The sequence below is a fragment of the Anabrus simplex genome, chromosome 11 (assembly GCF_040414725.1).
Source record: "Anabrus simplex isolate iqAnaSimp1 chromosome 11, ASM4041472v1, whole genome shotgun sequence".
NCBI classification, from domain to species: domain Eukaryota; kingdom Metazoa; phylum Arthropoda; class Insecta; order Orthoptera; family Tettigoniidae; genus Anabrus; species Anabrus simplex.
In genome coordinates, this window is record NC_090275.1 from 53953379 (window position 1) to 53971543 (window position 18165).

General features: G+C 39.7%; 1 protein-coding gene across 2 annotated transcripts in view; it reads right to left on the reverse strand.

Moving 5' to 3' along the window:
• The window catches only part of LOC136883579 (ras-related protein Rab-32), a 333780-nt gene that overhangs the window by 10964 nt on the left and 304651 nt on the right, over positions 1 to 18165 (reverse strand). For both annotated transcript variants that reach the window (XM_067155976.2, XM_068229568.1), the window contains one exon: positions 4845 to 5028. In XM_067155976.2, coding sequence (XP_067012077.1) covers positions 4845 to 5028 — 184 coding nt within the window. The remainder of the gene's footprint in view (positions 1 to 4844; positions 5029 to 18165) is intronic.

The following is an 18165-nucleotide window of genomic DNA, read 5'->3' on the forward strand; positions in this document are numbered from 1 at the left end:
TTATCGTCTGGAGATCTGAGGTTGTCCAAAATGTCTAAACATGAAGGCGTTTTGTGATTGTCCGTCACAATTTTTATCACAAGGAATCCACTATCCTCCATGGCTTTAATCACCTTCTGGAAAAAAATCAGCAGCCTTTTTCCAGTCATTCGACCGGGCCAGGAATGGAATAAATGAAGCCCCCATCTACCAGGGAGGATAGGAATTGTGCCGGCTGGCGAAGCCTGTCGCACCCCTCCGGGGCAATGATTAATGAATGACAGATGAAATGAAATGATATTCGAGAGTGTTTCTGGAATTAAATATGACAGGGAAAATCGGAGTATCCGGAGAAAAACCTCTCCCGCCTCCGCTTTGTCCAGCACAAATCTCACATGGAGTGACCGGGATTTGAACCACAGAACCCAGCGGTGAGAGGCCGGCGTCTACCGCCTGAGCCGCGGAGGCTCCATCAAAATCTGAAATAAGGTGTGAAGGCACAGATGCGAGAGTAATCTGAGGATATCCAATTACTTCCTTCATTAGGTCCTTGCCTAGATAAAGCCGACAGCCGCTTTTCTCTCAATTTTCTTCTAGACGGTATTTCATGGAGTCGTATATTTTCTGGCTGCGAACAACCCTGCCGAGATTGGCAACATGGTATACAACAGTTGAATATTTCGGGGAAAGAATCTGAAGTTTCAGTTCTACGAAAAATATACCTTGCACGAACGGAAAGAAACAAGTACCAACACCTTAAAATCACTTTTGAAATATCTAGAAACATAACATAATTAATTCATTTCACAGTTCTATTCAAAATATATCTTGTACAAACGAAAGTGACCAGACACGTTTACTCATTGTACAAAATTACTCAGGTTTTCACACACATTCATGCACTGACAGCGAAGATTGTGCGTCTACTGCTGCACTCTTACGGCGATTTGGAGAACTATTGGTAGTCGCACCTTCCTGTGTTCAGTGGCGGCCGGTCAATACGTGCTACCGGGCTCCAGCACGTAGCTTGGAACTGTACGGAATTATTTATGTACAGTACAATTATCCTGGTGCCTTTTCTTTGTTTTGAGTACGGTATGAATTTGTGTTTGGTGAAAATCAGGACAAGATCTGTTGAACACCTAGCTCTCTTCTCCCGGGAAACTTAGTCCGTGCTCATCTGAAATGAGCTCTGGCCTGTAGCCTGAAGGAAGCAATACGCAGGCGCAGCCAAGCTTGCAACACATCCCGTAGCCGGTGGACTATACCATAAACCGGGCTCAACTTTCACTGATCCCGTCAATAGTTACTTTTTCTCCCGCAAGGGGGGTAGAACTGCACGATGTTTCCTGCTACCCTGATGTTGAACGTGGTAAGTGGTTAGCGATTCTGCCACTAGAGATTAGTATCGCCTGGAACTGAAAGCAACGTCAGTCTCGAAAGTAAAGCGTAAGTGGAGGCAATCTATCGCAATGATAATGTTGTTATTAAGGAAACCAACCAATGCTTATTAAAATATCCATCTTCCTTTTGGAATCAAAAATAAGGAATTCGTTGGTGAGTCAAAGAATCTTTGACTGGCCCGAAATGTTTTCCTGCATTACAATGTAATTTTGTTCTTGTTTGTTCTGAGTTATAAATTGTGAGAACAGCTTTATTATTATTATTATTATTATTATTATTATTATTATTATTATTATTATTATTATTATTATTATTAACAGGTTTGAAGTATGTTGGTCATCATGGCAATATGCAGACTTAAAGAAAGCTTATTCAGTGGTTTTCTTGTAGCACGTAGGCTGATTTTTTCACGAGCCGCCACTGCCTGTGTTAAACTACAGTAGGGCCCACGAGAGTTGAAGTCTGACGTTTAGCGCCACCGGCGAGATAAAGTTGACTAACGCTGTTCGAAAATGGCCTGTTGCTATGGAAACGATAACAGAGTTGCAACATTTTAGGACGCTATCACCACGTGGGTTGGCTTGCTCTCAGTACATTTTATTGCTATTTTCTGAGCAATTACGGGGAAAAGTCTAAATGTCTCCTTAATTCCATTATTGTCATTCATATTCTGACTGATTTCTTTTCTCGATGAAGTATCGTCTTCCTATTGTGTTCATTATACCGTAGTTTATTCCTGAATTGTACAAGTACCGTTAACAATCGGCGTTAAATAATAAAAAACTATCAATGTGGGTAGTGTTGTTCTATACTGTAATTAACATGTGCATTTGTTGAGGTTATTGTCAGAAACTGATGTTTTTGTAAGTGATTATGAAATCTTTTATATATATCGACAATGTCGTGTTCTGTCTTAAATGCTGAAATTATTAACACTAGCTTAGGAACCGGTCAAGGGTAAATGAATTGCATTAGGCCTAGGCCTACATGTTTTATTAAACACTCGGCCTGTCTGAAAGGGTGGTAGGCCGCAAATGGAGTTAACTATGACAACGCAGCGTACTTCGTAGTTACAGCTTTCGCCGCTCACCTGTCAGACTTCAACTCTCGTGGGCCCTACTATAGTGGCATAGAGCAGGCAGTATAAGAGGATCGAGACGGCGGTGGTACTACTACACTCAGTTTCAAGGCCGTCCCGCTAGGTGCGCTGGCAATATCTCGCAAAACGGCACGCATTTTCTACAGTGTATTTGATAGCATTACTAGCATCGCCCATACCTCAGTCATTTTCATACAGCATCAAAGCCAAAGATGGGAATGTGACAGGTGAATGAAAATAAGAAGTTTATTTCAGCCCATACCAGAAGACCTAGTGCACTGTAAACACTAAATCTCGCCAGCAGAGGCATGGTACTGTACCTACGTTCTGTAAAAGTTAGCTCTGAAGCGGGGCTATAGTTGACAGTATATGCCAACGACCTATATTATACTAGTGTAATACGCCGTATGCCCTCTGCTTAACTCTATATACTCTAATGAGTATGATTTTTTGTGTACACCTGCTCTATTCCCCCCCTCTCCTCTCTGACTACGCTCGTAATCGCGAACATAGAAGATTCAACTTGATGATTAACATCATAAGTCTTCACTGACAGAAGGTCATCCTGTTCGTTGCTTACGTATCCAGCCTTAAGTTCATACATTAAAATGCCCGATTTATGCGTGAGAAATGTGTGAAGACGTGACTGCAACACATACCAATTTAAGAGTTTATTGCAGTGAGAAGTGTGATCACAAATCAGAAGAGGCACTTTGGAATGTTTTCTAATAAAGGGCTGTAGGTAGATCCAGTAGAAGATTATTGTGTAAGCAAAATAAAATGAATGTCGTCGTCTTCATTTTAAAATGCCCTTTACATGCCTCCTTTATGCCAGGTTGATAGAGACTTTTCTAACAAGTATTTCTTTCTAAACTATGCTGCTGATGGTTCATCTTTTTCTTCTCACGGTCAACTTCTTGTAACTGTTCAGAGCCTTTTTCAAATCGTATGGTTGGATTGATTATAAAACCAGACTTGATTTTTTTTATAGACATGATGATACAGTATAGGCTTTTTGGGCTTATGCCGTGTCAAGAAAATAAGGCGAAATTCTTTACGTTTTGCAGAGAACTGTGCTCTGCGTCATCAGAAGAAAATCTCGACTGTCCACGAGAAAGGCTTCTAAAACAATGGCTCTAAGTTTATAGACGTTATAATAGAAGTGGAAATGGTACGTTCGTTGATTACAATAATGCTACTGACGTTAAATTGAAATTGAGACTTGTACCTAAATGAAATGGTAGGGGCCCCAAAATTGATGGTTCACACAGGGCCTCGCGTGGTGTCTTTACTTGAATCATGTACTAATTCCCAAAGAGCTAATAACAGTGCGTCCTCTTACGCTCTAAAAACGTGATTTACTTCCCTGGTTTTAGAACATAACACACCATAAAAGTAGGCCTACATTAAAAATGATAACATATCTTGTGCGTCAATGAGGTGACAAGGAAAGCATAGTACCGTAGATACAAATACCTAAGTGACAATCGAAAGAGCTTCCTGGAACAATAAACCTTATCGGGGTTATATTATGTTAAGTTACGTTAATCATTAACAATACCACCAAGTGCCACTTGCGTCGCTCACGAAACTCAAACCATTGGAACATAGTTACAACAAGACCGACTCCAATCCTCTGACCTTAATGCTAGTCTCGATCGTTCAAAGATGACAAATCGAGTAGCCGGAATTGTTGGAAATGTCGGTTCGTTTTGGTTTGTTGTTATCGTATGTAGTCAGTGTAATTTTATGAAAGTTGACGATAAATGTTAGTTTCTTTGTAGAATATAAGTTCAAGGAAGAAAGCCACTAGTGGGGTACATGAATTGTCTGCTTCGCTCTTCTTTAATGAACTTGGTTTTACATTGAATTGTCAGCAATTTTATCTGCGAATCGCCACTGGTCTATACTACTACCAGTAAATGTTTTCATTCCTCCCCTGAAGGGCGAGGCGGGCCTCCTAGATAGTGGCGCCGTCTCTCAGGCTAGGAGATTTGTTACAGTGAAAGAGATGTGCGGATAAAGTGACAGGGTTGGCGGCCGTGGCCTATCTTAGGAAATGTCCCGGCATTCGCCTTAGTGCAGGAGAATGGAAAACCATTCTCAGGACAGCCGACGGATGGGACCGGCCCATCTCCGTCTTCCGAATACAGAGACGTAGAACCGTGGGCACCCCTCCTCTGCTCGGCTGCCCGGTCGGAGTGGAGAGCTGTCGGACCACCGGCCAGCCGTGGCGACTCTGCATCAGCTGACCTCTGTAGCTCTGCACAATACATTAGTTCTATACCTTTTAAGTATTCATCCTGTGAAAGGGTGACTATTGGCGACAGAATTAAATCGTGATTGAATGATGAGATCTTACCAATGTTTACATTCTCCTTGGCCGACGTCAAGAACCAAGCAGCAATACCGTTCTCTTTACAGAACTTGGTGATTAAGTCATGAGGAACGCTTGTGCCATGGATGTCACATTTGTTAGCCAGCAGCACGATTGGAATGGGGCAGCCATCGTGTAACGTCACCTTCTCTCGAAGGTCGTTCAGCCACTGCAAGAAAAACACAATTTTGTATCAGTCTACACTCTTAATGTGAGACTCTATATGCTCCCAGAGGTGGGGTGACGGAACACTAACCATTAAGTACACACTAACTTGGAAGTTAACGATCATTAATAAGAATTTCAGAAAATGTCAATTAAAAAACTATTTATTAGGATGAATAACGTGACGGCATATTTATCAAATCTGAACTTACGGAAGCAAAAGAAAAATTGAATTAAATAAAATTGAAGAAAATGAACTGCTACGCGGAGATTTGCAGTAATTTATGCCATTAGCTCACCATTTGTAGACCGTTACCTGGATACGATCTCTATAGCAGCTGATTTTGATGGAACTCTAGTACAGGCGTCGTCATCTCCCGTTGTTGGTACCAGTCCTATTTCTGATTCGTGCATAGTCCACTAGTTGTACTACGATTTTCCTGACTTTAACACTTCCCGCAATACTCCTTACAAAAATTGTAATGAGTCCTAATTTCAATAGCAAAACCACCTTGGGTTACGTTCATGGAGACAATACACTTGTATTATTCCGTATTACAGAACTGTAGCGTAACTAAATACATAACAAAATTTCTCCTGTCCTATACCAGTCAAAACCGGTTTCTCGTTGACTTTAACTCTCGTCATTGAGATAATCAGGTCTCAATGAGAGTAATTTTGAGTAGTGCTCTACTCAGATGCTAAGTGAACTAAGTTAAGATCTTCAGCAGTTAAGACCTTGTCCGATGTAAGACGTACAGCCCTCCTCCGATGTAATGATAGATTAGAATTGTACGATAGGATTGTCTCTCCAGCTCTTGTCGTTGATGTATATAGTCTCCAAAGACTCCCTCCATCAACCATATCACATGGTCCAGTAACATCTGATGTACTATCCCTTCTCCTATCCATTGCTGTATATCCATCATCTTGTTCCATAACGTCCATTCACACAGGTTGAACTTTCCCGGGCAATCAAAGCGTCAGGTAGCGAGCTTCGAAAAGTAGGCATTAAGAAGGCTTCAACCGTGTCTTCAGAGTATGGAAAGGGCAAGGTCTCTTGCAATCTTGATGACGTACATTTCCTGGTAATGGACTAAAATTAGCATGGTGAGTCCGGTCACCTGACCTCGGCTACTGGAAATTTACTGCAAGCTATTAATACGAATGATGTAATATTATACTTAAGAACTCGTTCGTTCAGGATACGTTATAGCCGTGATACAAAGAAATGAGATGATGTGTCATGGATGAATAAAAACCCTATATATAATCATAATAATTTAAAGTGATGTATCACTGATTAAATATATACATATTTCCAATTAATTACACAGTTTGATCATTTAGTACATGCTGTGATGTTCCAAGCATCACATTCGCCCCTCTGAGCCCGATACAAGTGGCACTTCACTTGAGGGCTCACACCTGCACTCTGCCACTTACATTTCACTTGTGTTTACACTTGTGTGTAAAGCAGCTCTAAATTCCGTCATTGTACAACATAACACATGAAACAATATCTTACAAAATTACATCTTGCTCTCTTCTATGACTGTTTGTTATCTCAATGATTCCACATACAACTTAATTACAGCAGATAATATTTAACACTTCAAAATTTCCTAAAATAAACATAATATTATAACTTAGCGATCCTCTGATGTCTCACTTTTTCAAATGTTCATCATATCTTGCTGATTTCATGAATCCAGTGTATGCAACACTTGACAATACAATTTACACCGGTACAAAATTAATATAAAGATAATATACTGTATTACTCTTCCAAGTGTTTTACACGTTCTTGCTGTACAACTACCACTTCATACACGCTAACACATCCACGTGGTTTTAGCCTAGGGTACAATTATTGCAAGTCTTTAGGATGAATTCATGTAGTCTACGGGGAATCTACAAATCTTAATCTCCAATATTAATGATCCTTGTTATAGTACATCAAATTCTAGATTACCACATACATGGCATTACATAAGGAGAACAGACGTAACCTTGGTAATGAATTCATGTCTATCGTACACACACACACACACACACACACACACACACACACACACACACACACACACACACACACACACACACACACTGTCTTGACAGGAAAACTAAACTTGGGAAATTCCACCTTCCAGAGAGCGGTTACTCCTCTCCGCGACGGGTACATTATGTAAGAGATAGGAGTGGCCTAGCCTACTGACCTATTTCCCATCTCTACAGAAAATCCACCGGACTCGTAAGGAATTTACGTAGACTCTAGAATGTTGTACGATCCCAGTAAAAAGCGATCGCCGTCAGCTAATTTATAAGCACAAGGTCCTAGTTTCTTATGTAATTTTTTTGCTATTTGCTTTACGTCGCACCGACACAGATAGGTCTTATGGCGACGATGGGACAGGGAAGGGCTTGGAGTGGGAAGGAAGCGGCCATGGCCTTAATTAAGGTGTGAAAATGGGAAAGCACGGAAAGCCATCTTCAGGGCTGCTGACAGTGGGGTTCGAACCTACTATCTCCCGAATACTGGATACTGGCCGCACTTAAGCGACTGCAGCTATCGAGCTCGGTTTATGTAAAAATAAGTTCCTAGAAGATATGACCAGATCGCCAATATAAACAGTGTCGAAATCCCTTGGGTCATCACAAAAATGCTATATTTAATGCTCTAATTAAAGCTGCTGAAATTGTCTTCATCCCGAAGGGAACGCACTGAAAATGATACAAGTTGAACTTATGACTAAATGCTGTAAGAGGCCTGTCTTCTACTCTCAAAGGGATCTGCCAAAAGCTACTTCTTAAATCAACAGATGAAAACCATTTTTTACCCTGAAAACCCTGAATTAACTCTTCAATTGTCTGCAATTTTAACTGGTCAGCACAAATACCTTTATTCATCTCTCTCGCATCAATACAAAATCTCACGCTTCCGTCACCTTCAGCCATCACGATTAAAGAATTTAAATACGGGCTATTTGACACTTCAATTACCCCATCGGCTAGCATCGCTTGAATCTGACCGTCAACTGCCTTGGCATATTTGTATGGTATAGCACACCGTGGCCCGCTGAAAGGACTCATCCAGCACTGAAAAAGAATGTTCATAAACATGTGTTTTACCGGGTTTCTCAGAAAAATCTCAGCGTGTTCACATAATACTGCCAACAATTCGTCCCTCTGGACTTCCTCTAATTTACTGTTACTCGCAGCTTCAAATAAGGCATCCCTTCTGATCCCCTTTCAACCACAACTGGCATACATTAAACCCTTCTCTGGGTTTCTCCTCATATCTAGAAACCTCAATAACATTCCATATGGCACAAACAATCGTTTTCCTCTTAATTCCATTTTCAGTTCAAGTTTGACATACTTATTATCCCACTTCAGATTTGCCATTGCTTCTTTGTAATCTAACTGGGCCGATTTTAAGGTCAGCCAGGCACATCCCAAGATGAGATCAAACACCAGGTGAGGAATAACCAAACATACCTGTACTGAAATTAAACTCTCTATACTAATCGGCACCGCGACTTTCTTGCAGATCTGTTTCGACTTTTTACCAACAGCTGTAATAATGAATGTTGACTTAACAGGCATCTCTTCAATCTTAATAGCCTGTTTAACTAAGGAATCATACCATTCTGAGCTAATACATTATTTCTGACTTCCTGTATCAATTAACGCATTAACATATGCCCCATACTTCTAACTGAACCACAGGATTAACCACTTAATCACCCGAATTTAAATAATTATGATCTGGTTCATACATAAGATGTTTAACATCTAGGTCTTAAGGCAATAGTTTCATAACACAGTTTCCAACTACTTCCGGATGAGGCTGGAATTCTGACCCTTCATTTCAGCTGCATTTAGTTTAAAGGTACCTACACTTGGCTCATTAGTAACTTCTCCTCTATCTCTTTGGGCATTCCCCGTTCTATTTTCAGGTGCTCCACCCCTACCGTTATTCCTTGGCTGAAAATGATTACGATTCCCGTAGTTTTGTTGTCTCCTACTGTCCCTTGGCTCATTATGAGGAACAAAATTATGTGGGTTTCCTGTTCTGCCCAATGTTTCCTAATGCATCAAAACTCCCTAATAACTGCTCCATTTCCTGGATAGTTTTAATACCTTGCATGCACGCTGCTTCGCGTATCCTGTACGGAAAATGTCGTAACAGTAATCTGACTACATCTTAATCAGTCGTGATTCCGTCTAAATTCTGGCAAATCATAACACGTGACAGGAAATACTCAGTCATAGAGACGCCTTCATTATGCTTGAACTTCCCAAATACTACCCTTTCTCTTTCACGGCTTTGAACGTGTTCGTTCCAATATTTGTTTGTGAACTTCGTCTTAAATTCCTTCAGACTTTTCACGTTGCTTTTATACACTGAAAATCAGGAACGCGTCTCTCCTACAAAAGCATGATCAATAATGTCGATCGCCTCTTCCCAGTCCATAAAACCCTCCTCAATCCGTTTCCCAAACCGTTTTTCTACTATCTGAAGAAATTCAAGTGGGTTAGTTTGTTTCCCATTGAACTTCGGTAATTCAGTTCCTTACTGTAAATTCCTCCATGACTTTGCCTCTCAATGTTACCTTGTCTTTTTCTTACTTCACGCCGTATGCGTGTTTCTGCTATCGCTATGCGGTTATCTACATCTTTCTCTCTTATTTCAATTTCATTCACTAAAGTGTTCTGTTTTTCTTTCAACGTCTTAATTTCAACTGTATTGCCTTCTACCATCGCAATCTTTTCTCTTTGTTCCGTAGTGTTGTCTTATATCATACACTTAACCGTATCGATATTGTTTTGTACCTGTTCTTTAAATTCTCTTATTTCTTCCTTTTGGGTCTCAGCTTTATTATTAATACTTGTCACCTGTGCCTTTAATTCCTCTCTGATGTTGTTGCTTTCTTTTTCCACTAATTCTAAAAACTCACTCCTCTGCTCTACAAATGTCTTTTCTACCTCTTGTTTGTTTTGCTTAGTTGTCTCTTTCTGTTCCTCTATCTGCTTGTTAAATCTTTTAGTTTAAATAATTGGTTTAACCGTTTGCTGTGTTCGTCCATCCTCTTATTTGCTTCGATCTTGTGTACATTCATTGTCTTAATTCGCGTTTAGTTTGTTCTACTTCATTTTTAATTTCGGATTTAGTTTGTTCCAATTCCTTTTTTTATTTCAGATTTATTTTGTTCTAATTCCTTTTTTATTTCGGAATTAGTTTGTTCCAATTCCTTTTTTATTTCAGATTTACTATTCTCTATTTTGCTTAACATTACCTGCATCATTTCTAGTAACTGATTATTATTACTTTCATTGTTAGGGCTAACTTCCGCCTCGTCCCCATCGCAATATCGTCTGAATCTATCGTAACTTCGTAATTCCTACTCTTATTTCCCTGGCTATCTTTGCTCCTTTTATCTGTTTCCCCCTCTATACACTTATCTACCTCTTCCTTAGAATTACTTAAAGCACTACCCTTCAGCACGTGCCCACTAAGCAGCGTCATGTATTTCTCTTCTTGCTAAGCCATGCTACCCCCAAAATAAAATACACAAGAAACATATACTGTGGATATACAACAGTTACCCCCAAAATACTGGTTCTATCTCCTTTACAGCCATTCAATACAAGTACTCAATTGTTTTCAAGCTCCACGCTTGCGGCGACAATATGTGACGTACCCACTCTTGCCCACAGATGTGTGCCAAAATGTGACCTGGCGGGTCACCTTAATTTTAATATAAATAAATTATCTCTCAGTTACTTCTTCATAAACAATATCTCATGGGCGCCAGCCTTCTAGCTTATGCCTTGAAGACGATAGTTGATAATAAATAATAATAATAAAAATACGTAATGAAACTCTAAATACTCCCAGATGTGGGGTGACGGAATACTAACCATTAAGTACACACTAACTTGGAAGTTAAGGATCATTACTAGAATTTCAGAAAATACTAACTTAAACGACTATTTATTAGGATGAAAAACATGACGGCATATTTACGAGATCTGAACTTACGGAAGCAAAAGAAAAATTGAATTAAATAAAGTTTAAGAAAATGAACTGTTACGCGGAGACTTGCAGTAATTTATGCCATTAGCTCGCCATTTGTAGACTCTACGATCTATGTAGCAACTGATGTTTGATGGACCTCTCGTACAAGCGTCGTCATCTCCAGTCCTATTTCTGATTCGTGCATAGTCCACTAGTTGTACTACGACTTTCCTGACTTTAACAGTTCCTACAGTACTCCTTACATAAAATTGTAATACGTCCTAATTTCAATAGCAAAACCACCTTGGGTTACGTTCATGGAGAGAATACACTTGTATTATTCCGTATTACAGTTCTGTAGCGTAACTAAATACATAACAAAATTTCTCCTGTCCTATACCAGTCAAAACCGGTCTCTCGATGACTTTAACTCTCATCATTGAGATAATCAGATCTCATTGAGAGTAATGTCCGCCTCCGTAGCGTAACGGTTAGTGTTATTAGCTGCCGTCCGCGGGGGCCTGGGTTCGATTCCCGGTACTACCAGAATTTTAAGAATGGCAGGAGGGCTGGTATGTGGTTGAAATGGTACATGCAGCTCACATCCAATGGGGGTGTGCCTAAAAAGAGCTGCACCACCTCAGGATGTGGACACGAGTTTACTTTAGTGACAGTAATTTTGAGTAGTGGTCTACTCAGATGCGAAGTGAACTAAGTTAAGATCTTCAGGAGTTAAGACCTTCTCCGATGTAAGACGTGCAGCCCTCCTCCGATGTAATGATAGAATAGATTATAATTGTCCCATAGAACTGCCTCTCCAGCTCTTGTCGTTGATGTATATAGGCTCCAGAGTCTCCCCCCATCAACCATATCACATGGTCCAGTAAGATCTGATGTACAATCCCTTCTCCTATCCACTGCTGTATATCCATCACCTTGTTCCACAGCGTCCATTCCCGGGCATTCAAAACGTCAGATAGCGAACTTCGAAAAGTAGGCGTTAACAAGGCTTTAACGGTCTCTTCGGAGTATGGAAAGGGCAAGGTTTCTTGCAATCTTGATCAAGTGCATTTCCTGGTAATGGGCTAAAATTAGCATGGTGAGTCCGATCACCTGACCTCGGCTACTGTAAATTTACTGCAAGCTAATAATACGAATGATGTTATAATACTATACTTAAGAAGTCGTTCGTTCAGAATACGTTATAGCCGTGATACAAAGAAATGAGATGGCGATGTGACATGGATGAATAAAAAACTATATATAAACATAATTTAAAATAACGTACCACTGATTAAATATATACATCTTTCCAATTAATTACACAGTTCGATATATATATATATATATATATATATATATATATATATATATATATATATATATATTTTTTGCTAGGGGCTTTACGTCGCACCGACACAGATAGGTCTTATGGCGACGATGGGATAGGAAGGGCCTAGGAGTTGGAAGGAAGCGTCCGTGGCCTTAATTAAGGTACAGCCCCAGCATTTGCCTGGTGTGAAAATGGGAAACCACGGAAAACCATTTTCAGGGCTGCCGATAGTGGGATTCGAACCTACTATCTCCCGGATGCAAGCTCACAGCCGCGCGCCTCTACACGCACGGCCAACCTGCCCGGTAGTTCGATAATTTAGTACATGCTGTGATGTTCTAAACATCACAACAGGCCACTGTCTCTCATAATCGGATGACGGGATGACTGCTTGTCGTCTTGTAATATGGGGTAGATTGTACTCGAAACTTTTAGACTACGGTGCAGATCAGCCAGGTTCGCACACTCCGTAAGAAGAGGGTGGTCTTCTCTTTATCATCAAAAAGCTTTCAGTCCCCTCCCTGAATGGGACGAGCGGGCCACCATCGTATCTTCTCCCTTCCTTAAGTAGGAGTGTGTTGCTCTATTATCCGCACACTTTATCTTAGTGCATTTGTGTGCGGGGGTGAGGAGTAAGGAGGGAGCTGTCCCGGTATCGATAGTGCTGCCTGGTGCTGCCAACTGAATGAAAATGAAATCTGAATTGAATCGAGAATATGATCGATCGATATGAAATTTCTAAACGGTTATCATCTTAAGCCAACAACTATGTCACATACACATTATATAACATTATAAAACATTTCTCGATGCGAATCTTGTTCCGAGCATGAATTGTATACTTTGGCTCTGTTGTGTAAACAACAACAGTACTAGTACGTAATGGGTACGCCAGATGTCGCACAACGATGCTTAAGCGATTCATAATTTGTGTTTCAAAGGTTGCCAGTACGAATCTCGAAGATCGCCGAGGTCGACCGATTCAGCACTAGGGTGTAAATGCACCAAGATAAAGTGTGCGGATAATACCATGGCCGATCCAAAGACATCATGCCACTGCTTCTCTCCGAGAAACCCGAAGGGAAATCTTTCATACCTTCATAGTTTATTTAATCGTTCCCAGCTTATTGAAAGAAGGGTGGCAGGTAAAAGTTTTAACAGGCTTAAAGGGAGTTGGGGCACAAAAATGAATGAATAAGTTCGACTTTGATGGATATCCTTTCTACAAGAGTTTTCCGATTACGTTGGAGTTATGACACCCGTTCATGAGACGGACTTTTCTTCATCTTTACTAACTTGTAAGTTAAAAAATCCCAGTTTTGACATACCACCTGACACAGAAGGCTGTGGTTTTTTAAAATTGATTTGTGCAGTAAACATCATTTTCTGCGTTGGTAGCATTGCCATAACACATATGGCCGCCTGGCGTTGTGTTTTCGGTTTGTAACTGAATGAGTTTCTTCATCAAAGGACTTTGCTCTCAATTTCCACAGTCTGACAACTTATACTGTACTTCACAAACTGTAAAAGTGATACTGAAATGTTTAGAGAAGTTACAAAATAATTCAGAAAAGCAAGTGAAAAACCCCACAGAGTTAAACTTACTCTTTTCTTAAATTATACATAGGCCTATTTACATAATTATTTTCTTATTAATCAACACTTATGGTAAAATAATTTACTGTAAACTTACTTCAGATTCGCATAACTTTACTTCAGTAAACATAAAACAAAGGTTAAAATCAGCTATAAGAATTTCAAAGTTCTAGCCGCGGGGGTTCCAGAAATACACGGTCAGAAACTTACCGGTTTTAACGTTGGTCTTGACCATATTTTCTTGAAAAAAAAAAACCACTACGTGGGCCTAACCTATATATTTCAACAAATACCAAAAATAGATTTTTTTCAGGCCGTCCAGCCGTTTTACTGGACCGATTTGCTTCATTGTTTTATTCTCTCCGAAATTATCTGCAGATGAGCTGTTAAGCACTGATAAGTCTCTAAGTTCAGCCACTTTTGAGTAATCCTAATATTAACTATTGTATGTATGTATGTACGTATATATGTATGTATGTATGTATGTTTGTTTGTTTGTTTGTTTGTTTGTTTATATATTTGTTCCAACATAGCACTGGAACGCAAGGCGCAATTTCAACCAAGACTGGCACATATACGACTTACAGTCTGAAGGAGAAAAACTGTGGGTGTAGCATATCTCTACAGGTATGGGTGGGGACAGTGTGATGTAAAAATAATCGAAAATGACGAATATTAGTGTCGAATCCATAGTTTTCGGGATGGGCGAGATGAATATTGACACTCCAGACGCAGTTTAAGTCCAAGGTCAGCTCCAGTCGGCATCGGGATGATAAGGCGTGAAAAAGAAAATACACAAAATGACCGAGATTATGGATGTATGTGTGTATGTTCCAGCATAGCTCTCAACCAAACTTTGTAACTTTATGACTTACCACCTGGAAAAAATATTACTGTGGGGTAAGACACCCCTATCACCCCTACGGAAGGTAGAGACATGTAAAAGTAACTGAAAATGACCGATATTATAGTAGATTCCATAGCTTTCGAGGTCGCTGAGATTAATTCTGACATTCAGGATGCCGCTTAGATCCAAGTTAGCCTTGGTCGGCATGGGGATTAAGGAGGAGTGAAAAAAGTTCCAGAACAACCAAGATTAGTGGTGAATCCACCGCTTTCGGAGTCGCACGGCTGATTGGCGACAGTCCAAATGACAGTTGGAATCGTGTACACCATATGTATAGCACGACGAGTAAATTCAAGCAATTCTTACTAATTTGTATTACGTCCGGTTTCATGGCTAAATGGTTTGGTAACAGGGTACCCGGATTCGATTCCCGGAAGGGTCGGGAATTTTAACCACCATTGGTTAATTCCGCTGGCACAGGGTGTGTGCATCGTCTTTATCATAACTTCACCCTCAACAAGACGTGCAGATCGCCTACTGGCGTCAAATGAAAAGACGTGCACCTGGCGAGACGAACATGTTCTCGGACACTCCCTGCACTAAAAGCCATAGGCCATTTCATTTCAATTTATATTACAGTAGTTATTTGGAAGTTTCAACTACAAGGACAAAGTTTAACACGAAACTAAATAATCTACAACTAAACTTAAAATTAAAACCACAACAATAACTCTAGAACTACAAAATTTTTGTCTATTAAAAGGGGTAGCCAGTTCTTAACTGAGAGCTCTCAAACTAATATGGGCATATGACCATTGACTAAAGGTTTCCTTTTAAAGAAAAAGGAACAGCAGATTGCGTGCTATATATAAAAAGGGTATTACAAGATTTGTGATTTAGTATGGTTGCAGTGAATGAATTAATTTCTTGCTATTCTTATTTAATTTATTTAGTTAAATTTTGTTGTTTTTAAAATTTTATGGATTATTTATTGGTATTACTCTCCTTTTAAAAATATTCTTATTCATTAAATTTTCATGCGGTTTAAACTATTTTAGTGTTCTCGGTATTTCACATGAATTGCTCCATCCTATTCCCCTGGATCCACCCTCTGTTGAGGTTTCTTTTTCACCTTTGGTTCTGCCCAGATTCCATCGTTTCCCAGTCCAGCGGCTATCTTGTCGGACCCCAACCTCACTTTTTGGACAAGTGAACGTCGCTAACCTCACTGCTGACATCTAGAGAGGGTCTAACCTCACTGCTTCCCTCTTCCTTGACTATCGCTTCTACTCTCCACAACTACCCTTTATGAGGTGTATAAGATAGGTTATACGCTTCTGTGTTAGTTTACCGTTAATCGTTAAGCTGTTCACATCGTGGAAGTAGAGATTAGCAAGCATCTAGTAGATTTAACTTGTATCTTTTAAAGAAGAATCTGTTAGCAGAAGATAAAGTCCGTCATGGAACAACCCATTTCTAGCTATACTTGCAAAGAGTGTGGAAAAACATTTCCCCGAGGCTATCACAAGAGACGTCATGAGATACCTTGTACGACAATTTTTCAAACATTGTAGAAGAGAGTTCAAGAACCCTTACAACGCTCATCAAGAAGCCGCGTGTAATATAGCTTCATCGAGAAGAAAATACAAAGAGCTCAACCGTATTCAAGCAAACACTAATTCATTTTTAAAAAGTACACCTCTGCGAGAGATTTTTTAATTCTCCCTTGTTGTCTAGGCCTGCTACAAGTTCTGTTACTAAGCACAAATTTCGAGATAAAGAGAAGCAAGATGGAATCAAGGCCAGGAAGCAGCTTGCGCCTCAATATGTCCTTGCCGTCTAATGCGGCATGCAAAACAGCGCATTCTGTTCTTACTTATATCTCAAAAAGTAATTGTTCGATTTTGAAAATACTTACATATTTGAACTTGTACGCAGATGGACTTTTAAATCACTTGTATAAATTTGTGCCGTTCTATTTAAAAATATGGAGTTGGTATCAATATCTCGGTTGTTAATCACCCGATGACACTAAGTAGCACGTTATTTTACAAGACCTTAGATACCATTTACGAATATGAAAACAGAATGCCGATATCTTTAATGGTTTAGAAGTTATTTCTGTGTAACATGTTAGGTGAATAACTCTGTATATAATAATATTGTTTTCGTGTGTAAGGTGTGTTTACTAAAACTACGTCATTAACAGGACTGGATAATGAAATTTTGTTATAAGGAAGTATTGTTATGATGTTGACGAATATCTTTATTAAAATGTTATTTTTTGTTCATATTTCGTTGTTCTATGTTTAATACTAATTTAAAATACGTTTTCAATCTGGAAGAATTTAAATACAGTGCCTTCGTCTGTTCCCTCAAATAAGGTGTAACAAGAATACTGGACTGAAATTCTCATTGTTATTCATATTTTATCCAGTTTTAAATAGTATGTTTATCACTGTTATAAACTATAATAAACACATCCAACGTGTTTTTACTCCCGTACATGGACGATTCTTTTGTTGGTTTCGGTCATTTTTTGAACCTTCCCTTGCTCCTCACCCCTATATATTTACCCCCGAACATCGTACACTTTAGACGATGCCAGACATGAATTTAGCGACCTCGAAAACGGTATTTTGCCAACTTTTAATAGGATCCCAGCACTATTAACGACGTTATTAATTTTTTCTACCTAGAACTGGGAATCGACACACTGTGCGGCGCCGGTATTCCCGTGGTGTTTCTCACGTAGTGAGTACTAATCACAGGCAACGTAAGCCCATGGTGTTCCGAAGATAGTGATACTAATCACAAATCTATTGTATAGCTAACATAGTGGTACTAGTCGTAAGTAAAGGCGACTCATGGTGTTCCGCACGTGATGGTACTAATCGCAAGTAGTTTCATGGTTCTAATACAATCAACCCTTGGCCGCCCCTTTTAGTCGCCTCTTACGACAGGCACGGGATACCGTGGTGTATTCTTCGTCTGCGTCCCCCACCCACAGGGGATCGGCTGAAAAGAAAGAGGCTGTAAACAAGAGAATGAAGGAATATTGGCGCCAAAGAAAACTAAAATCATTAAGAGTTATGTAAGTGGTCGATAATTGGTCAAAATCGATTATGGATGGACAATGCTTTTGAAAATGTTAAAATTTAAGTCGTTTTAAGATTACAGCTAAAAATGAAGCTGTCCCCCCAAATTGTGTAATATCCCCCCTTTTATACTGTCTTGTATGTCATTCCTTCCTTCAACAGTTGCTCGCTTTACGTCCGAGCTACTCAGTCCGGCACTGAACTAATAATATACAACGAACGACCGTCTCCAGCACAAGCAC